Below are 22,840 nucleotides of genomic sequence, written 5' to 3' on the forward strand. Positions count from 1 at the left end.
TTTTAAAAATTATTATTATTATTATTATTATTATTATTATCATCATCATCATTACTATCATTATTATTAGTAGTAGTAGTAGTATTTAAATACTCCTAAAAAATCAGCGAGCAGTCGCAGAAAGTTCCGTGAATGTAAATCTGACGGACTTTAAGAGTGAATTTCTGGGTTTTCCGCTGATTGCAGAGCAGCAAAATGACGTGAAACAAACTCACCTGATGATCATTAATGATCACCTTCTCATCGATCTGATTCCTCCTGATCGATTAACGCTGCTTCTTTTATCCCGGTAACGTTTAGTTTTAGTTGCTGCGACATCTCAGTGCAGGAACGGAATGAAAGGCGATGTCGAAATGATTTATGTTCAGGTACACCCGAGTCTTTCCGAAGAGGTGTGACCACGAAGCCCGAAGCACAACTTCGGTCATTTCCGGAATATCCGAACCTTTCCGAAGGAAGGACGATAGATGGATAGATGGATGGATGGATGGATAGATAGATAGATAGGTAGATAGATAGATAGATAGATAGATAGATAGATAGATAGATAGATAGATAGATAGATAGATAGATAGATAGATAGATAGATAGATTTAAAATATGTTTTTTAAATATCAGTGTAATATGTACACTACAAATACACTCAAGTGAACTAATTTAGTTGGTAATTAAATCATACCAGAGTGCATCTTTTTAATTTTTATTTATAATCTTAAGCAGTTATCATTTGAAGGACCTGTGGGACAAAACTTATAACTTTTCTATATTGTCATCGACATTTAAATTTTAAATAATTTTGAATAAACTTAATTTCAAATCAACAGGGATGTTTACAGCAGCGATGGTAGCACCTAAGAATTTAAGCTAGCTCACTTGTACTATAGCAAGTTAATACAGGATAACATTTTAAGGTTAGCATTAAGTCAGCTAGCTAGATAGTGCATCAGCAAGAAAATATGGTATTAACACCGTATTAACATAATTACCAAATTTAACCAAAACTCAGCTACTACACTAATGCATTAGAAATATAGTATAGCATAATATATTAGCTTAACGTATACTCAGCTAATTAGCTAGAGCTACAGAAAGATAATATAGCAATACATTAGAAATATAACATCAAGCCAGCAAGTTAGCTAGTGCTAAGAAAAATAATATAGCATAACAAATTAGCTTAACATAAAGTCAGGTAGTTAGCTACTGCTACAGAAATATAGTATAACATATTAGTGTAACATAAAGTCAGCTAAATAGCTGTAGCGATAGCAAGCTAATATAGCATAACAATGTAAGTCTAACATAAGTGTACGTTATAAATTCAACATAAAGTCAGCTAGTTACCTAGTGCTACATCGAGATATAATAGCAAAACAGTGTAAGCTTGACATAAAGCCAGCTAACTATCTAGTGTTACAGAAAAATATAGCATAATATATTAGCTCAACATGAATTGAGCTAGTTAGCTATTGCTACAGCAAGTTAATATGGCATAACAATGTCAGTCTAACATAAAGTCAGCTCGTTAGCTCGTGCCACAGAAGACAATACAGCACACCATTTTAAATCTAACATAAAGTCAGTCGGCTAACTATTGCTACAGAATGACAACTTAGCATAACATTCTTAGCTTAACTAAAGTTGACCGATTAGCCTTCTAGACAGATAATAATGTATTTTTTATAGCTTGTTAGCTGTTACATTACTGTATTAGATGATAATGCACACAATCTATCAAAGAGCTAGCATTAGCAGGGCTACGTCTTCCTTCAAAAGTGCTCCTCTTACATTTTCACAAATCAGAGAAACCGTTTTATTTTTTGTTCAAGCTAATAGAGAATTAGCCACATGACTGTCAGTTCTTAACAGTAAAGAAGAAGTTTTAATGTTTATGTTCTTCAAAAGAAATGAGAGGCTTACTTTAGCCATTAGCATGGTCTTACCTCAAAACTTCTTCTTTTGGTTACAGTACAAATTTAAATTATCAACCAAGACTTGAAATGAAATTGACTCGATGTATACAAAACATTTGATCTGTTTTCTTTTTCAGCCATCCAGAGATGCTGATGTAGTTGTTTTTATTTTAACACACCTGTTATTTACAGTCAAAACTGTTATCAGTGGCTTTGGTGGCTCCATGCAGCTGTTTAACACCTGGAATTTATTCTGCAGTACATGGAAGATGTAATTTAAATAACAATAAAACTGAAGATCCTTCGGTCATTATTGATTTTATTTAGAGACAGTTTATGATATAATTCAGATCCACAGTGGACAAACTGAGATGTCTGAGCCTGGTCAGACTATATTTAGAGTAAATCTGCAAAGTATATACAAATTACCAACATCCACCCAACAGAAATAGGGTTTGAAGAGTTGTTTCATAGCTTCATTGATCTTTAAAAAAAAAAACAAAAAAAACCCCTGAGTTTTTTATTCCCGCAGAGAGAAGTGAAAAAAACCCTGAAAATCGTACAAATTGAAAAGAAAGATAAGCAAAGTGTTCAGTTTTCATCACTTATTGAGTTTAAAGTCAAGTATCTTGATGATCTCAACGTTTCCTGTAAGAAAAAAAGACTAAAAAACATTAGAAAACACACATTTATTCTGTACAGCTCACTGCTGGTCGTCACAGACTGTGTTTAGTTTCACTTCCCTGATGATGCAAACGTTAAATGACTGTAAACTGCAGACTCCAGTCACTTCATCATGATTCACTTCTGGTTATAAAAGTCAGGGTTTCCTTCTATTTCTGCCCTGAAAACACAAGAAATATTCTGTTTTTATAAAGTCTCTGCACTTCTCTACCTGCTTCTTCAAAACGGGAATTAAAGTGAAAAAATTTTGGCACAAAAACTTCGATTATGTGGTTTAAGAAACGTGTAGATATTTAAACAGAAAAAACACACATCTGTGTGGTGTGTTTACAACCTATAGAGCAGGGGTGTCCAACATGCAGCCCGTGGGCCAAAACCGGTCCTCCAGAGGGTCCAATCCGGCCCTCAAAGTGTAAAAACTACAGACAAGACATTAACTGTAAATTTGTAAAACTATAAATTTAAAACAATTTGTAGACCATGATGATTGTTCTTTTGTCATTGTGTCATTTTTGTAATATTTTGTTTTTTTTGTCGTTTGTCTATTTTTTGTCGCTTTGTAACTTTGTCTGATTTTTTGTCTCTTTTTTCTTTTGTTTCATGTCGTTTCTCTTTTCTTGCCATTTTGTTTCTCATTTTTGTCGTTTTGCGTCTCACTTTTGTAATATTTTGTCTTGTTTTTTCATGTTGTTTTGGCTTTTTTGTCTGACTTTTGTCGTTTGTATCATGTTTTTGTCGTTTTGTTTCTTGCTATTTGTCGTTTTGTGTTTCCATTTGTGTTGTCTATTTTTTTGTCGCTTTGTAACTTTTTTGTCAATTTTTTTGTGGCTTTTTCTTTTGTCTCATGTCGTTTCTCATTTTTTGAAAAGAAGTGAATTTATTGACCTCCTGCATTGATAATTTTTTTTTGATACTGAAGGCTTTTATAGAAACACATGAATTATATTTAATTATGCATTTTACACAGGATGAAGTTTTTATTGTTTTTTGGAAAATGTTTGAATAATGTTGAAACATTTTTGAGTTTTTTAGAAAATTTTGGAACTATTCTGGAGAGAGTTTATGTAACCATGGAAACTTTCTGTAATTGTGAACAAATTTTAGGTAATTTAGGAAAATATGTAAATAATTTTGGATCATTTTTGTAATTTTTGACTTCTTTTCAATTAATTTAGCAACATTTGTGAGTAATTTTGGCCATTGGTTTACATTTTGGAAAATTTTTGAGTAATTTAGGAAACAGTAACAGTGAAAATTTTGGGCATTTTTTATTTTTATTGAGGAATTTTAGACAAAATTTAAAGTGTTCTAGACAATTTTTGTGTCATTTAGGAAAATCTGTAAGTAATTTTGGACAATTTACGACAAATTTTTTGGCAATTTTTAAGTTATTCTGGATAAGTTTTGAATAATTTAGGACAATCTATCATGTTTTTGTCATTTTTGTGAAGTTGTAAGTCATTTTTTGACAAATTTTTGTCTTGTAGGATGAATTTTGGACAATTTTTAAGTAAAATGTGTGACTAATATTTGATCATTTTTGTCATTTTGGATCATTTACGAGTCATTTTGGATCATTTTCAGTTAATTTGAGTCATTTAAAAAAATTGGCCGTAATTGTGACTATTTTCTGAGTAATTTAGGAATATATGTGTGTACCTGTGTACATTTTTAGTATTTTGTAAAATTTTTGAGTCATTTTATATGAATGTTCAATGATTAAGGGGATTTTTTAATCATCTTGGACAATTTCTGTCATTTTGGACAATTTTCAAATCATTTTAGCCATTTTTTTGTCATGTAGGACAAACTGTGAGTCACTTTTGTCACATTTTGAGTCATTTGGAAGGACAAAGCACCAAACTGAACGACAGTCCTCCGTCCTCAGATTGGACCTCTTGCCGATCCGCTTTAGTTTCCAGAACCGTGGAACTAAACCGTTGGATTAAAAAGGTTTTAAAAACCCTCACGACGTCCTCGGAGGTCCAGCCAGTTTATAAACGGGAGTTTCTCGGCGTCCTCATGGACCCGACGTGCCCCTGAACGTAGCCTCGATCTGCTCCAGCGTCTTCCCCTTGGTCTCCGGGACGAAGACGGCGGTGAAGACGATGTTGGCCGTGCAGAAGGAGGCGAACAGCCAGAAGGTTCCGGCGCTGGTCAGGAGGTTCTGGAAGACGAGGAGAGGAGTGAATATCTGCCTGAGCCGGACTTCACCTGAGCTTCCCGTCCAGAACTCACCATCATGTCCTGGAAGGTCTTGGTGACGATGAAGGCCATGCTCCAGTTGGTGAGGACGCAGACGGCGCTGGCGAAGCCTCGGACCTTCACCGGGAAAACCTCCGACATGATGAGCCACGGGATCGGACCCCAGCCTAGAGCGAAACCTGGAACCGGCAGAAACGTTAGAAACGTTGGGAGGAGGAAGTCTGTGGTGTTCTGAACCATTTTAGACTCATTTTAGACTCAATCTGACTTATTTCAGACCTTTTTGTGAACAATTTGTGAAATATTATATATATATATATATATAATACTTTTTTTTTTGCCATTTTGAACAATTTCTTGAAAGAAATGGTCATTTTAGAGAAACTCTAAGTTATTTTGGACAATTTTTTATTAATCTAAGAATATTTTTCAAAATATTTCAGGCAAATTTTCACTAATTTAAGTATTTAGGTAATTTTGGACAATTTTTGAGTCTTTATTAAAACAAACTTTGATTTAATTGGGCATTTAGGAAAATTTCATTTTGGACTTTTATTTTGTAATTTTATACAAGTTTCAAGTCATTTCAGGAAAATTTTGAATAATTTGAGCAATTTCTAATACATTCTGGAAATATTTTGAATCATTTTAGACTCATTCTGACTCATTTTTTGAACAATTTAAGGTGATCTGTGAATTTTTTTGTCATTTTGGGTCAATTTCCTAAAAGACAGGCGTCCATTTTAGAAAAATTTATTTTGGAGAATTATTTATGAATTTAACAACATTTTAAAAATATTTTAGGCAATTTGTCTAAAATTTGGTTAATTTTTGAGAATTTTTAAAGTTATTTTAGATAAATTTTGAGTCTTTATTAAAGAAACTGTGTTTAACATTTAAAATTGATGTCATTCTTTGTCATTTTGGACATCGTCTAACTCATTTTAAGTATAGTGTGAGTCATTTTGGAAATATTTTGAATCATTTGAGACTCATTCTGACTTTTTTTCAAACATTTATTTTTACCAATATGTGAAAAATTTTCAGACTTTTTTTTGGTCATTTTGGACAATTTCCTGGAAGAAACAGTCATTTTAGAGAAAAGTTGCGTTATTTTGGACAATTCTTTATTAATCCGAGAATATTTTTAAAATATTTTAGGCCATTTTTCAATAATTTAGGTATTAAGGTCATTTTGGACGATTTTGTGAGTAATTTTAAGCTCATTCTGACTTATTTCAAACATTTTTTGAACAATTTAAGGCCATTTTTGAAACATTTTGCATCATTTTTGACTATTTTTGTCAGTTTGGACAAGTTTCAAGTAATTTTGGACAATTTCCTTAAAGCCACACGATCATTTTTTTTTTTTTTTTTTACAATTTTAGACAATTGATAAATCATTTAGGACAATTTGAGGTTTTTAAAAGTAGTTCTTGACTCCTTTTAAACAAATTTGGAGTTATTTTGGACATTTTTTTTTGTCATTTTGGATGTTTTCTAACTTAGATTAAGCAGATTTTCAGACTTCTGGACAGGTCGTTCTGTAATTCTGGACAAGTTTCAAGTCGTTTTGGACAACTATTTCTCACAGGACACATACTGACTCATTTTGGACAAGTTTGCTGTTTCTTTTTACAGGAAAACAGGAAAGTTTGTGATTTTGGACAGTGTTTGGGTAAATGTGAGCTGAGATGACCGACCTGCGATGAAGACGGCCGTGCTGGCCAGAGCTAACCAGGACAGGTCGCCCTGAGCTTCAGTCTTTTCGGACATCAGGTAGAAATAAACCCCGAAAGCTGTGGTGCTGATCGCCATGGCAACGCCTAGACGATTAAATGAGGTTAGGAAACTTTGACATGAAACAGGAAACTACAGAGATCTGAACCCAGATAAACACCTGAGATGATCAGCAGGACTTTCCTTCCAGCTTTGTCCATGATGAGAGCAGCGACGGCCGTGAAGACGACCTGGATGAGACCCACGATGACCGAGGCCAGATCGCTCTCCTGGAGGAGAAAATACTTTAGAATACTACTAATACTACTACTAATACTACTACATGATGACTGAGACCAGGTTGCTCTCCTGGAGGAGAAAATACTTCAGAATACTACTAATACTACTACTAATACTACTACATGATGACTGAGACCAGGTCGCTCTCCTGGAGGAGAAAATACTTCAGAATACTACTAATACTACTACTAATACTACACGATGACCGAGGCCAGGTCGCTCTCCTGGAGGAGAAAATACTTTAGAATACTACTAATACTACTACTAATAGTACTACACAATGACTGAGACCAGGTCGCTCTCCTGGAGGAGAAGATACTTTAGAATACTACTAATACTACTACACAATGACTGAGACCAGGTCGCTCTCCTGGAGGAGAAAATACTTCAGAATACTACTAATACTACTACTAATACTACACGATGACCGAGGCCAGGTCGCTCTCCTGGAGGAGAAAATACTTCAGAATACTACTACTAATACTACACAATGACCGAGGCCAGGTCGCTCTCCTGGAGGAGAAAATACTTCAGAATACTACTAATACTACTACTAATACTACTACACAATGACTGAGACCAGGTCGCTCTCCTGGAGGAGAAAATACTTCAGAATACTACTAATACTACTACTAATACTACACGATGACCGAGGCCAGGTCGCTCTCCTGGAGGAGAAAATACTTCAGAATACTACTACTAATACTACACAATGACCGAGGCCAGGTCGCTCTCCTGGAGGAGAAAATACTTCAGAATACTACTAATACTACACGATGACCGAGGCCAGGTCGCTCTCCTGGAGGAGAAAATACTTCAGAATACTACTAATACTACTACTAATACTACACGATGACCGAGGCCAGGTCGCTCTCCTGGAGGAGAAAATACTTCAGAATACTACTAATACTACTACTAATACTACACGATGACTGAGACCAGGTCGCTCTCCTGGAGGAGAAAATACTTCAGAATACTACTAATACTACTACTAATACTACACGATGACCGAGGCCAGGTCGCTCTCCTGGAGGAGAAAATACTTCAAAATACTACTAATACTACTACTAATACTACTACACGATGACTGAGACCAGGTCGCTTTCCTGGAGGAGAAATACTTCAGAATACTACTAATACTACTACTAATACTACACGATGACCGAGGCCAGGTCGCTCTCCTGGAGGAGAAAATACTTCAGAATACTACTAATACTACTACTAATACTACACGATGACCGAGGCCAGGTCGCTCTCCTGGAGGAGAAAATACTTCAGAATACTACTAATAGTACTACTACTACTACTACACAATGACTGAGACCAGGTCGCTCTCCTGGAGGAGAAAATACTTCAGAATATTACTAATACTACTACTAATACTACACGATGACCGAGGCCAGGTCGCTCTCCTAGAGGAGAAAATACTTCAGAATACTACTAATACTACTACTGCTAATACTACACAATGACTGAGACCAGGTCGCTCTCCTAGAGGAGAAAATACTTCAGAATACTACTAATAGTACTACTACTACTACTACACAATGACTGAGACCAGGTCGCTCTCCTGGAGGAGAAAATACTTCAGAATATTACTAATACTACTACTAATACTACACGATGACCGAGGCCAGGTCGCTCTCCTGGAGGAGAAAATACTTCAGAATACTACTAATACTACTACTAATACTACACAATGACCGAGGCCAGGTCACTCTCCTGGAGGAAAAATACTTCAGAATACTACTAATACTACTACTGCTAATACTACACAATGACTGAGACCAGGTCGCTCTCCTAGAGGAGAAAATACTTCAGAATACTACTAATAGTACTACTACTACTACTACACAATGACTGAGACCAGGTCGCTCTCCTGGAGGAGAAAATACTTCAGAATATTACTAATACTACTACTAATACTACACGATGACCGAGGCCAGGTCGCTCTCAATTCAATTTCAATTCAATTTTATTTATATAGCGCCAATTACAGTCAAATTGTCTCGAGACGCTTTACAGAACCCATATGCCTGACCCCCAGAGCAAGCCAAAAGGCGACAGTGGCAAGGAAAACACCCTTTTAACAGGGAAAAAAACCTCGAGCAGAACCCGGCTCTAATGTGGGGGGACCCATCTGCCTGCTGGCCGGGCGGGTTGAGAGGGACAGAAGAGGTAGAAAGGTAGAGATAGAGGGATAGAAGTAGAGGGGTATAGGTAGAGAGGTAGAGATAGAGGGATACAGATAGAGGGGTAGAGATAGAGAGGTGGGGGGGTGGGACACAAGGACCATAAAACACAGCCACACATCTGAAGCATCCAGCATCCAGCTCTGGGACCAGGGACACTCGGAGAAAGGACACAGAAAGAAACAGAGTGAATGTAATGCAATAATGGTATATATAGTAAATACATAGGTAGTTAGAGAAGGGCTCAGTGCATCAAGAGAGGTTCCCCAGCAGCCTAGGCCTATAGCAGCATAACTAGGGGCAAACTAAAGGGACGTCAAGAGGGGAAGTCAGTTGTGCAAATGAAAACACCAGCATACCCCGTCAGGGTCCCCCAGTCAGCCCTAACTATAAGCTTTGTCGAAAAGGAAGGTTTTAAGCCTGGTCTTAAAAATAGAGAGGGTGTCCGCCTCCCGAACCCAAACTGGGAGCTGGTTCCACAGGAGAGGTGCCTGATAACTGAAGGCTCTGCCTCCCATTCTACTTTTAGAGATTCTAGGAACAACAAGTAAGCCTGCAGTCTGAGAGCGAAGAGTTCTGCTAGGATAATATGGTACTATCAGGTCTTTAAGATATGATGGAGATTGGTTGTTAAGAGCTTTATATGTCAGAAGAAGGATTTTGAATTCTATTCTAGATTTAACAGGAAGCCAATGAAGAGAATCCAACATAGGAGAAATATGATCTCTCTTGCTAACTCCCGTCAGTACTCTGGCTGCAGCGTTTTGGATCAGCTGTAGATATTTCAGAGAGCTATTGGGACAACGTGATAATAAGGAATTACAGTAGTCAAGCCTAGAAGTAACAAATGCATGGACTAGTTTTTCTGCATCACTCTGAGACAGGATGTTCCTGATTTTCACAATATTTCTCAGGTGGAAAAAGGAAGTCCTACAGATTTGTTTTATGTGCGAGTTAAAGGACATGTCCTGGTCAAAGATAACGCCGAGGTTCCTCACAGTAGTACTGGAGGCCAATGTAATGTCATCCAGAGTAACTATATGCTTTGAAAGCAATTCTCTAAGATGTTTGGGGCCAAATACAATGACTTCAGTCTTGTCTGAATTTAGTAGTAAGAAATTATAGGTCATCCAGGTCTTTATGTCCTTAAGACAATCTTGCAGTCTAGCTAGCTGATTAGTTTCATTTGGCTTCATAGATAAATACAATTGAGTGTCGTCAGCATAACAATGGAAATTAATACAGTGCTTCCTAATAATGTTGCCTAAGGGAAGCATGTATAGTGTGAACAGTATTGGTCCTAAGACAGAACCCTGAGGAACTCCATGATTAACCCTAGTATGCTCAGAAGAGTCATTGTTGACATGCACAAACTGGAACCTGTCTGATAAGTAGGATTTAAACCAGTCCAGTGCTGTCCCTTTAATGCCAATAGAATGTTCTAGTCGCTGTAATAAAAGTTTGTGGTCGATTGTATCGAATGCTGCACTAAGGTCCAATAAAATAAGTATAGAGACCAGTCCATTATCTGACGCTATGAGAAGGTCATTAGTAACTTTCACCAGAGCTGTTTCTGTGCTATGATGCACTCTGAAGCCTGACTGAAACTCTTCAAACAAGCTATTCCTTTGTAAATGTTCACATAATTGATTTGCAACTGTTCTTTCCAGAATTTTGGAGAGAAATGGGAGGTTGGAAATTGGTCTATAGTTGGCTAAAACATCTGGATCTAGAGTGGGCTTTTTAAGTAAAGGTTTGATTACAGCAACCTTAAAAGCCTGTGGTACATAACCTGTTACTAGAGAGAGATTAATCAGATCTAACATTGAGGAATTAATTAAAGGTAAAGCCTCCTTGAACAGTCTAGTTGGGATAGGATCTAAAAGACATGTTGATGGTTTGGATGTAGAAACTATTGAAATGAGTTCAGAGAGATGTATGGGGGTGAAAAATTCTAAATATCCATCTGGTCTTACAGCCAATTCTAAAGTATCTGTACTCGATGATACATCTGTGACATTTGCAGGAAGGGCCAGATTAATTTTTTCTCTAATCGTAATAATTTTATTTGTAAAGAAGCTCATGAAGTTGTTACTGCTCAAAGCTAAAGGAATACAAGGTTCAACAGAGCTCTGACTCTTTGTCAGCCTGGCTACAGTGCTGAAAAGAAACCTGGGGTTGTTCTTGTTTTCCTCTATTAAAGATGAATAATATGTTGTCCTGGCATTACGAAGAGCTTTTTTATAAATTACTAGACTATTTTTCCAAGCTACATAAACTTCCTCTAAATTAGTGGAATACCACTTCCTTTCCAGCTTTCGGGATGCCTGCTTTAAAGTCCGCAGCTGGGAATTATACCAAGGAGCAGGTCCTCTCTGAGATAGAACTTTCTTTTTTACAGGTGCAACACTATCAAGTGTTGTACGCAGTGAGGCTACAGCATTATTAACAATATAATCCACTTCTGTGGGGGTAAAATTATAATATTTCCCTTCCATTATATCAGTAAGTGGTGCTGGACTAAATAGAGAGGGTATTATTTCCTTAAATTTAGTCACCGAATTGTGAGACAGACATCTACTGTAATGATATTTATTCTTAACTCCTATACAATCTATTGTTGTAAATTGAAATGTTATCATAAAATGGTCAGAAAGAAGAGGGTTCCGGGGAAATACTGTTAACTGTTTGATTTCTATGCCATAAGTCAGAACGAGGTCAAGGGTATGATTAAAACTATGAGTTGGTTTATTTACATGTTGAGAAAACCCAATTGAGTCTAATATTGAATTAAAAGCAGTCGTAAGGCTGTCACTGTCCACGTCAACATGAATGTTGAAGTCACCCACAATAATGACTTTATCTGAGCTGAGCACTAAATCAGATAAAAAGTCTGAGAATTGAGATAAAAACTCAGAGTAAGGAGCAGGAGGACGATATACAACAACAAATAAAACTGGTTTCTGAGCTTTTAAATCTGGATGAGAGAGACTGAGAGTAAGATTTTCAAATGAACTGTAACTAGGTTTAGGTCTCTGGTTCATTTTTAAGCTAGAGAGGTAAATTGCTGCCACTCCTCCTCCTCTGCCTGTGATTCGAGGAACATGACAGTTAGTATGACTAGTAGGAGTTGATTCATTTAGACTAACATATTCTTCCTGCTGCAACCAGGTTTCAGTCAAACAGAACAAATCAATCTGGTTATCAGTTATCAAATCATTTACTAACAGAGATTTAGACGAGAGAGATCTAATATTTAACAGACCACATTTAATTGTCCTGTTTCTTCGCTCAGTTGAAATAGTGGTATTAATTTTAATTAGATTTTTATGGTTACTATGTCTTTTGTTTATTTTTGATTTGCTTAATTTATTGAATTTTGGTGGTCGGGGGACAGACACAGTCTCAATAAAGCTAACTGAATTACTGGAGGGTGACAGCTGAGAGGAAACTGCAGAGAGGTGTGGAAGACTACAACTCTGCATCCTGGTCTGAACTCTGGGTTGTCATGCTTTAGGAGTTCTAATAAAATCAGCCATATTTCTAGAAATGAGAGCTGCACCAGCCAAAGTGGGATGGATGCCGTCTCTCCTAATCAGACCAGGTTTTCCCCAGAAAGAGCTCCAATTGTCTATAAAGCCAACGTCGTTTGCAGTACACCACGTAGACGACCAGCGGCGAAACGATGCCATACGGCTAAACATGTCATCGCTTGTCAGATCAGGCAGGGGTCCAGAGAAAACTACGGAGTCCGACATGGTTTTGGCAAAGTTACACACCGATGCCACACTAACTTTGGTGACCTCCGATTGGCGTAACCGGGTGTCATTACCGCCGACATGAATAACAATCTTACTGTATCTCCTGGAGGAAATATACTTCAGAATACTACTAATACTACTACTGCTAATACTACACAATGACTGAGACCAGGTCGCTCTCCTAGAGGAGAAAATACTTCAGAATACTACTAATACTACTACTAATACTACTACACGATGACCAAGGCCAGGTCGCTCTCCTGGAGGCATAAAATACTTCAGAGTACTATTAATACTACTACTTCTAATACTACACAATGGCCAAGGCCAGGTCGCTCTCCTGGAGGCATAAAATACTTTAGAATACTACTAATACTACTACTAATACTACTACATGATGACCGAGGCCAGGTCGCTCTCCTAGAGGAGAAAATACTTCAGAATACTGCTAATCCTACTACTAATACACGATGACTGAGGCCAGGTCGCTCTCCTGGAGGCAGAAGATACTTTAGAATACTACTAATACTACTACTAATACTACTACATGATGACCGAGGCCAGGTCGCTCTCCTGGAGGAGAAAATACTTCAGAATACTACTAATACTACTACTAATACTACACGATGACCGAGGCCAGGTCGCTCTCCTGGAGGCAGAAAATACTTTAGAATACTACTAATACTACTTCAAAGTATAAATGAGAGTATAAAGTCCAGTACTAGTAGTATTAACATTAGTAGTATTAGTACTATTACCTTGAAATGTGCCTGCTCAAAGATGTTCTCGGCGTAGAACATGATGGCGTTGATCCCCGTCATCTGCTGGAAGATCATCAGTGAGATGGCGATCATCAGCGGCTTGTAGACTCCAGGGTCCTTCAGGTCGGACATCTGGAAGCTGGAGCCCTGACAGGAAGTAGAAACACGTCCACATTTAAGACGACTCCTTAAAGACGCGGGACTCAGGCGTCGCTCCGCTCACCTGTTCGTCGCAGGCCTCCTCGATGCGAGCGCATTCCCACTCCACAGGGGCCTCGGGGCCTCGCAGGAACCTCAGCGCCTCCTCGGCCTCCCGCCTCTTCCCCTGAGACAGCAGGAACCGAGGCGTCTCCGGCATGAAGACCATCAGCAGGACGAGCAGCGTTGGAGGGACGGAGCTGCAGATGGCCAGCCAGTGCCAGTCCACAAACAGACCTGGAATTATACTACTATTACTACTAATACTACTACTACTACTACTACTGCAGATGGCCAGCCAGCGCCAGTCCACAAATAAACCTGGACTAGTAGTACTATTACTACTACTACTACTACTATTACTACTACCACTACTACTACTACCACTACTACTACTAAGGATGGCCAGCCAGTGCCAGTCCATAAATAAACCTGGAATAATAGTACTATTACTACTACTAGTACTACTACTACTACACTAGTCACACATTTTCATTTTACGCACACTTCGAGTTATTTTGGACATTTTCATTTTAGCTATTCTAAGTAATTTTTGAGTTCTTTTAAACAAATTCAGTAGGTTCACATGCAGTAGGTTGATTTTTTTTGTCTCAGTCTCTCTTGTCATCATTTTGCATCTTTTGTGTCTTCTTTTTGTCATTTTGTTTGATTTCTTTTGTCCAATTTTGCTGTTTTGTCTAATATTTTGTCAAATTTTGGTCTAGTGTTGGCCATTTTATGCATCAGGGACACTTTTTTTTGCCTCTTTATGGTCCCTTTATGTCTAATTTTTGACAAGTTGTGTGTTGTTTGGGCCATTTGATGTCTTGTTTTTGTCATTATATGTCTTGTTGGTGCCATTTTGTGGTGGTTTTGTCTCCACATACTACAGATATTTAACTATTTCCATGTTTCCTCTCCAGACTTTTCCTCTCTACCCTGTTCATCCTCAGTAGAAAGATGTTTCTCCATGCTGAATGTATTTCCAACAACTTGCTCCTCTGTTCACTGTTTCTGAGCCATGCTGCATTTGTTTTTATTACTCTCAGTCTAAAATTGTCCAAAATGATTTGAAACTTGTCAAAAGTGCCATAAAATTACCAAAACTGACTAAACAATCGTCCAAAATAACTCAAAAACTGGTCAGAATTGCTTGAAAAAATTGTGTCTTTTTAGCCGTTTCTTTGCTCCTGCAACATTTTCCTCACTGTGATTCATTTTTCACTGTCTCATTTTTCTCACTTTGTTACACATCTGGGACACTTTTTCTTCTTTACAGTCACTGTGTCTCATTTTTAACAAGTTGTGTGTAATTTGAGGCATTTTTTGGACTTTTTTCTGTCTTCTAAAAAAATCTTTTCTTGTTTCTGTCAATTTGCACCTCGTTTGTCACTTTATCTCATTTTTTTCAAAAGTACCATAAAATTACCAAAACTGACTCAACAATCATACAAAATAACTCAAAAAATGTCCAAAATTGCTTGAAAACTGTTTGAAATGACAACTTGGAGTCCCTCAGATGTTACCAACTCTGGAAAAAGAGACTCCAGGTACTATTTTGTGTCTCGATTGTTGTTGTTTCATGTCTCATAAAAAGAAAATGCAGTTCTGCACTAAACCTGCCGCTCAGCTGCTGCGGCATCAACAAAGTTCTGTATCTGCAGCTGGAGTCGTTTAAACCTGATTTCTCTCTAATTCACAGCCTTTTGCAGACCTTTGACACAATTCAAACAACAAGCAAACAAACCAGCTCTTATCGTGGAAACCCGAGCAGCATGCAGCTAACGAGATTAGCGACGAAGATGCAGCAGAAAGTCTGATCACATCACATGATGGCCAATTCTCTGCACCTCACGGTAGCTTTAAAGCAGTTCAGTAACCTCAGAGTGAACTCTTCAGACAGAGTCTGGAAGCAAACGCTCACAAAAACTGTGAGATAAAGAGTTACGTCACGGAAAACTCTCAATGATTCACAGCTTGTAAACTGAAAAACACATCTGGACCACTAAACATCACTAAACGAGCATTTTAGGACGCCGTAAAAGAAAAAAACGTCATGTACCTGCCAGGTAAACTCCCATGATGCCGAGCACCACCATGAGCTGCACACAGGAGCCCAGCAACCCTCGGACTCGCTCATGTGCCATTTCAGAAATATAAAGCTGCGTGCAGAGAGAAAAACATGAAATTACACCAAAATAATCCCTAGAACAAACCTAAAATGAAGCCAAACAATTAATCTAATAAAAGAACTCATCAATAATTTAATTCTGCTTGAAAAGAGTGAAAAAACTGATTAGAATCCCAGTTACTAGCATCCAAAATGGGGTCTTTTTAGCTGTTTCTTTGCTCCTGTAACATTTTTCTTCACTATGGTTCATTTTTCACTGTTTGTGTCTCGTTTTTGTCTAAATTTGTTGCACATCTGGGACACTTTTTCCTCTTTATAGTCACTTTGTGTCTCATTTTTGACAAGTTTTATGTCGTTTGAGGCATTTTTCTGCTTTTTTCTTGTCTTTTCTAAAAAATCTTGTCTTGTTTCTGTCATTTTGCACCTCGTTTGTGTCATTTTGTGTCTTGGTTCTGTCTTTTCATGTCTCTTTTGTGTTGTTTTGTCTCCACATACTACAGATCTTTATCTATTTCCATGTTCCCTCTCTACTCTGCTCATCATCAGTAGAAAGATGTTTCTCCATGCTGAATGTATCTCCAACAACTTGCTCCTCTGTTCACTGATTCTGAGCCGAGCTGCATTTATTTGATCCATCCAGTATGTTTCAGGTCATCTTTTGCGTCTGTTTTTGGTCGTTTTTGTCTTGTTTTTGTTGTTTTGTGTCCAGTTTGTGTCTCGGTTCTGTCATTTTGTGTCTCATTTTTGTAGTTTAGTGTCTTTTTGTGTTCGTTTTGTCTCCACATACTACAGATATTGAACCATTTCCATGTTTCCAGCCTCTCCAGTCTTTTCCTCTCTACTCTGCTCATCATCAGTAGAAAGATGTTTCACCATGCTGAATGTATCTCCATCAACTTGTTGACAACTTCTAGTTGTTTTGTCTTTTGTTTCTTGTTTTGTGTCTCGTTTTTCTGACTTTGTGTCTCATTTTAGCTGTTTTGTGTCTTGTTTTGTTGTTTCACTCTTCGCCTTTCTTGTTTTGTGTCCAGTTTGTGTCTCGGTTCTGTCATTTTGTATCTTTTTTGTGTTGTTTTGTCTCCACAGACTACAGAGAATTTACACTTTTCGTTCTTAAAAAAACACATACTGATTAACTGATGATCAAAATCAATGAATAGCTGCACTTCTAATAGAAAACATTTAAAAACACGTCAATTTTCCTCTAAAAACACCACAAATAAACGAGTGAAGGGATGTGATTATTGGTCAGACTCAGAGGAATCAGACATCGGTGCTTTCAACTAACTTTTTGAAGTCTTAAATGTTTAATTTGTGTGTTTACTGTGTGTTTATTGGCCGTAGACTTTTAGAACAACGGATGCTCGTTACCGGGACGACCAACGATGTGATTCCGCTGGCGACGCCCGTCAGAACCCGGCCGACGTGAAGCATCCAGACGTTCTGCGCCGCGATGATGATGGTGAAGCCGAAGACGAAGGGCAGCGAGCAGAACATCAGGCTGAGCTTCCTGCCGATCTTCTCCACCAACCAGCCGCCCAGCAGGCCGCCGAGCGCCGCCCCCACCGTCACGATGGACTGAAGAGCAAGAGAAAAAAACAATCTCACACTTTTATTCATCATTTACACCGTACTCCACTAATTTTACTGCTCCAATTTATCCAGAAACAACAACTAGAATGATAAATTATCACCATCTGCAATGAAATAGTTGAAATAGATAGTAGTTCTATTCATAGTAGTTCTATTCATTCTTAGTGGTTTTATTATTTAATTACATAACTTTAAGCTTCATTTAGTTATTTTTGTATTATTTATTCATTTTTAAAGACAGATAGCAGGATAAAAATGTGTAAAATCATTTGTAAAATATAATAAAATAAATGTAAAATAATAAGAAACAAGAGAAAACACTAAAATTTGTAACATAAAATAAAACAGGAGTGTTATTTTTTTTTCAATCTCAATTTCTTAATTTATTACTAGTGGTTTTATTATTTAATTATTGTGTAAAATCATATGTAAAGTATAAGTAAAAATGTATTTAAATTAATAAAGAGCAAGACAAATAACAGGATAAAATGTTTAAAAGTATTTGCAAAATAAAATAAAATAAATGTAAAATACAAAAATATTGGAGGCACTAGGATCAACTAAAACAACTGTAACTATTTTCTTAAATATTATCTTAAATCTTACACATTTTTTTGTGTTTTTCATCATCTTATTACATAATTTTAAGCTTTATTTAGTTATTATTTTATTATTTATTTATTTATTTTTATAGACAAAAAGAGGATAAAAATTGTAAAATTACTTGTATAAAATTAATTAAATATAAAATATTAATAAACGAGAGAAAACAGGATAACAACTTGCAATGTCAAACACTAAAATAAAAAATATATAAATTACTAAAACATTGGGGCAACTAATATCAACTAAAAGGACTGTAACTATTTTCTTAATTTTAATTTGTTAATTTATTATTAGTGGGTTTATTATTTAATTATTGTGTAAAATCATTTGTCAAATAAAATTAAAATTTATGGAAAGAAAATTTGAACAAACGAGACAAAAAAGGATGAAAACTGGAACAAGATCAGGGATACAAAATAAAGATGAGTTCAATCTGGAACCACTATTTTTTCTTAAATCTTATTTTTTTATTTATTCTAGTCGAATTAGATTTTAACTCAGCTGTCTAGATTTTATACTGATGATTCAGTGTGGATCAGTTAAATTAAAATACACTCTTTTTACCACATCATCTTACTGTACTTTGAGTGTGAACTTAATGCACTTTATCATTCACTTAGAAGTGTCCATAAAGCAATAAGAAGGTTTTAAAAAGTGGTGAATCTGCATGTGTAAAGTGCACATTAGTATGTTATTGACTCACACTGTTTCATCTTTCAGTCTGAGGTGCAAACACACTGTCAGTCCCATTCTGCTTATCTTAACATATCAGTATTCACGGTTTAAATTCATGCAGATCTTTAATTTTATTTGAATTTGACTTCCTGGATTTTGGTGGATGACTACACGCTGCAGTAAATATAATCTGTCTGTATAAAGGAGTTCAGTGCTATTAATTTAACTGCATTTATTTGTTGTTTCTGACCATCTGATAAACAAAAATGTTTATTAAATTTGTATAAAGGAAACAACAAGTAAGAAAACTAGTTAACTAACTGAATTGCAGTGTTTAGTCTCAATTTTTATTATTCAGCTGCTGTTTAATTTCCTTTGATGAAGCCAAAACTTCCTCTATGCAGGAAAAACAACTTGTGTCACTTTGAAAGCTCAGTTCCTGATTATAGAATCTCGCTTTGACCTCTGGTGAACCCAAGAGGATATTTTTAGACGACATGTGATGATGTAAAACTGTCGAACACACACAAATTCTGCAAGATCAAATCAAGTCTTACCCCGAACCAGGAGGCCTGGACGTCATCCAGCCTGAGCCGAGGGTCGTCGATGCTGGAGAGTTCTGGGATGGCCGGAGAGCTGTAACCTAATACGAAGCCGAAGCTCATCGGACCCAGAACCGACACGAACGAGGCCAAATACAGGTTCTTGTTCTTCACTTTACTGTGGAGTTAAAGGGAAATAGAGCAGAGCCACATTTAGAGGAATGTCAACTTCTTCGATAAACACAGCAAAGTCGTCAGCGAAGAAACTGACATTAAGAGGAATTGCTGGAGTATGTATCATCACACATGTATATTTGTGACTTATTTCTTCATAAAATGTTCATTATTTTCCTGTTTTCTATCTGCCGTGATGTTTTCTCCACTTCATCCTCGTCCCGACTGATCGAGGCAGACAGCTGCCTTCCCACAGCCTGGTTCTGCTGAAGGTTTCTTACTGGGAATCCAAAAGAAATGTGGGGATTTGTTGGGTTTGTCACTATAATTTTGTAAACTTTATGATGCGACGTGCCTCAAGATGACTGACGCTGTGAATCGTAGTTATAGAAATAAAACTGAACTGATTTAAAACAGAGAATCATAGATTAAAACTGGAAATTGTTTGTTAGAAAGTCAGATGTGGATGTAATAAACCTTAAAACTATATGTGCTTGAAAAGAAAGATGCATTTTGGATGGAAAAAAATATCTTAAATACTATAACTTGTTAGTTAGAACACGCTATTTGAGTAAAAATAAACCAGTACTGGATGTACTTGGATTGAAAGCAGTATCTTCATTGGACTGCACTTTGAAACCATAACTTGTCAGTCAGAAAGTAATATTTGGTTGGGAAAAATACTTTAATATCATAAGTACTTGCACAGAAAGTCGTATTTAGGTGAAATAAACCTGTTAAACCATAATTTCCTTGTTGGATTATATTCATTTTTGTTGTTTACAGTTCCATTTGAATATGCCAAACTCCTAACACAATATGTTCTTGGACAAAAAGTAGTGTTTTAGGTGATATAAACAGTTTAAACTGCTGAGTAGTTCCAAAAGAACTACTCAGCAGAATGACTCAGGTGAGGTGACTCATGCTAACAACCACCATTAGCATACGAGGGCTCGGTGAAACTCGCATTTCAACGACCCCCTTTGTGTCACTCCCTGGCTCCCAACGACCATCGTTGAGGAGCCAGGTGGGCCTTGGCAATGGTCGTCAGAATGTGAATAACACTGACCACACCTCACAGGGGTTATAAGCTGAGGCAACATCAACCACCACCAGAACTGAAGAAACCTCTTGGATGAGAGGTGAAACGTCTTCAAGGAACCTTCTTAAAGTCCACTTGGATTGATTTAAACAACTTTGGATAACCATGACCTGGATGAATGAGAAACTACACAGACAAACACCTTCACTGTTCCACATTATTACAAGTTGTTTGTTGTTTTGACGTTTCACCCCACAAACATCTACTTTTTAATATTTGAATGTCCTCTTAATTCAACATTTTCTCATGTTGTTCATGAACAGTTGCTTAAAAAGCCTTAAATATCACAGCATTTGATATATTGGTGTGCCAATGACATCCCATATTATCCTAATGGGTATTTTAGTACTACTTGTACTGGATAAAATGCAGTATTTTAAGTCTTTTCCTATATTTCTGCTCAGTAAAAACACTTTGTTTCATAATATTCAGAATATTCCATTTTTTTGCCAACTTTGCTCTCCATAAAGTACATGAGCCCTCGTGTGCAGTAGTATTTGTGTACCTCCACATGTAGTACCCTCTGTACTGCAGTATTTGTGTATTTCTGACCTCATATAAGCCTCCTGCTCAGACATGAGTCCAGTCGGATCTTCTTCTCGGTCCTCCGGGTCCAGCAGCCTCCTCCTCTCCTCCTGGAGGTCCATTCTGGTAGCTGGAGGGTTCCTCAGGGTTCTTCGGGGTTCTTCGGGGTTCCTCAGGGTCCAGGTCTCACATCAGACCGGAAGAAACCGTCACAATAAAAGCTGCTGTCGGACGAACCGAGCAGCTCCACCGGAGAATAAAAGCAGAAACCTACAGAACCAGAAACATCTCCGGAGCTCCAAGCTTCTCTCTTCGTCCACCGGCAGCGACGACTTGCTTTGTCAACATTCCAGTCAGCTGATCGTCGTGTGTGCCCCACGCTTCCTGTTTGGCGTGGGCTTTTCACAATAAAAGCCTGCGAGTTTCAGCACCGCACCAGGAGGATCCTTGTTTTTTGTTTTTTTTAAGAAGAGGAGACAGATTTTATAGCCCACAGACACTGGCAAAATAAACAAATAAACAACGCCGTACAGTTTTAGGTGGAGTAGACCTTTTAAAACATAACTTGTTAGTTAGAAAGCCATATTTAGAGTGGAATAGACATTTAAAAGTATAAATACTTGTACAATAATTCATATTTTGGGTTGAGTAAACACCTAAAATCATAAATTGTTTGTTAGAAAGTCAGATTTGGATGTAATAAACCTTAAAAACTGTATTTACTTGGGCAGAAATTAGTATTTTGGATGGAATCAACCTTTAAAACTATAAATACTTGTACAAATATTCATATTTTGGGCTGAATAAACCTCTAAAATCATGAATTGTTTGTTAGAAAGTCAGATTTGGATGCAATAAACCTTTAAAACTACATTTAATTGGACAAATATTAGTATTTTAGGCAGAATATACCTATAAACTATAAATAATTGCACAACAATTTGTATTTTGGGTTGAGTAAACCCCTTAAAATCAGAAATCGTTTATTACAAACTCAGATTTGGATAGAAGAAGCTTTAAAAATTATAAATATTTGGAGAGAAAGTAGCCCTTTGGACTGGAAAAAAACAATAAACTAAAAATACTTGTACAAAAAGTCATGTTTTGGGTTGAGTAAAACCCTAATATCATAAATTGTTTGTTAGAAAGTCAGATTTGGATGTAATACAGCTTTAAAACTTTATTTACTTGGACAGAAATTAGTATTTTGAGTGGAATACACCTTTAAAACTACAATTACTTGGACAGAAAGTAATATTTCTTTTGGGATAAACATTTAACATGATAAATACTGAGAAATAAAATAGTATTTTGAGTAGAATAAATCTTTAAAATTATAAATATTTGTACAATAATTGGGTGGAATAGACTTTTAATATTATCAATACTTCGACACAAAGCAGTTTTTTGGGGGGAATAAACTCTTCGAGCCAAAAGTATTTACACAGAAAATAGTATTTTGGGTGAAATAAATCTTTAAAAATACAAGCTGTACATTAGAGAGTATTATTCTGGATGGAATAAACCTTTAAAACTACAACTACATGGACAGAAAGCAATATTTCTGGTGGAATAAACCTTTCAAAATGTAAATGTTTGCACAGAAAGTGGTGTTTTGGGTATAATTAACGTTTAAAACATGAACTCGTTCATAATCAGGCACATTTTGGGTGGAATAAACCTTTAGAACAACAAATAATTCATCAGAAAGTAGTGTTAAGGGTGAAATAAACATTAAAAACACATTTTTTAACGGTCA

The 22,840-nt window shown here is 36.7% G+C and overlaps 2 protein-coding genes across 6 annotated transcripts in view; both read right to left on the reverse strand.

Annotated features, from left to right (window-relative positions):
• LOC111569097 (GTPase IMAP family member 8-like) overlaps nucleotides 1-373 on the reverse strand; it is a 15,652-nt gene extending 15,279 nt beyond the window's left edge. For all 5 annotated transcript variants that reach the window (XM_035948568.2, XM_035948567.2, XM_023271063.3 and 2 more), the window contains exon 1: nucleotides 216-373. The gene's annotated coding sequence lies outside the window, so the exon portion shown is untranslated. The remainder of the gene's footprint in view (nucleotides 1-215) is intronic.
• A 1,841-nt stretch (nucleotides 374-2,214) lies between these two features.
• slc2a8 (solute carrier family 2 member 8) lies at nucleotides 2,215-21,439 on the reverse strand. Its single transcript, XM_035948563.2, has 10 exons — nucleotides 21,109-21,439; nucleotides 19,296-19,458; nucleotides 17,236-17,442; nucleotides 15,796-15,895; nucleotides 13,759-13,970; nucleotides 13,533-13,682; nucleotides 6,703-6,811; nucleotides 6,506-6,628; nucleotides 4,836-4,981; nucleotides 2,215-4,764 (listed from the first exon to the last, which is right to left on the reverse strand). The coding sequence occupies exons 1-10, from the start codon at nucleotides 21,201-21,203 to the stop codon at nucleotides 4,618-4,620; spliced, it is 1,452 nt and encodes a 483-aa protein (XP_035804456.2). The 5' UTR covers nucleotides 21,204-21,439; the 3' UTR covers nucleotides 2,215-4,617.
• Nucleotides 21,440-22,840: the final 1,401 nt, after the last annotated feature.

This window comes from Amphiprion ocellaris, chromosome 6 (assembly GCF_022539595.1).
Source record: "Amphiprion ocellaris isolate individual 3 ecotype Okinawa chromosome 6, ASM2253959v1, whole genome shotgun sequence".
NCBI classification, from domain to species: Eukaryota; Metazoa; Chordata; class Actinopteri; family Pomacentridae; genus Amphiprion; species Amphiprion ocellaris.

Excerpts from the sequence above, each read along its gene's own strand:
- slc2a8 (XM_035948563.2), bottom strand. The coding sequence starts at position 21,203 with ATGGACCTCCAGGAGGAGAGGAGGAGGCTGCTGGACCCGGAGGACCGA. Across the intron at positions 19,459-21,108 it reads GAGCAGGAGGCTTATATGAG|TAAAGTGAAGAACAAGAACC; the intron begins GTCAGAAATACA and ends TTAACTCCACAG. Across the intron at positions 4,982-6,505 it reads CACGGCCGTCTTCATCGCAG|GTTTCGCTCTAGGCTGGGGT; the intron begins GTCGGTCATCTC and ends TGCCGGTTCCAG.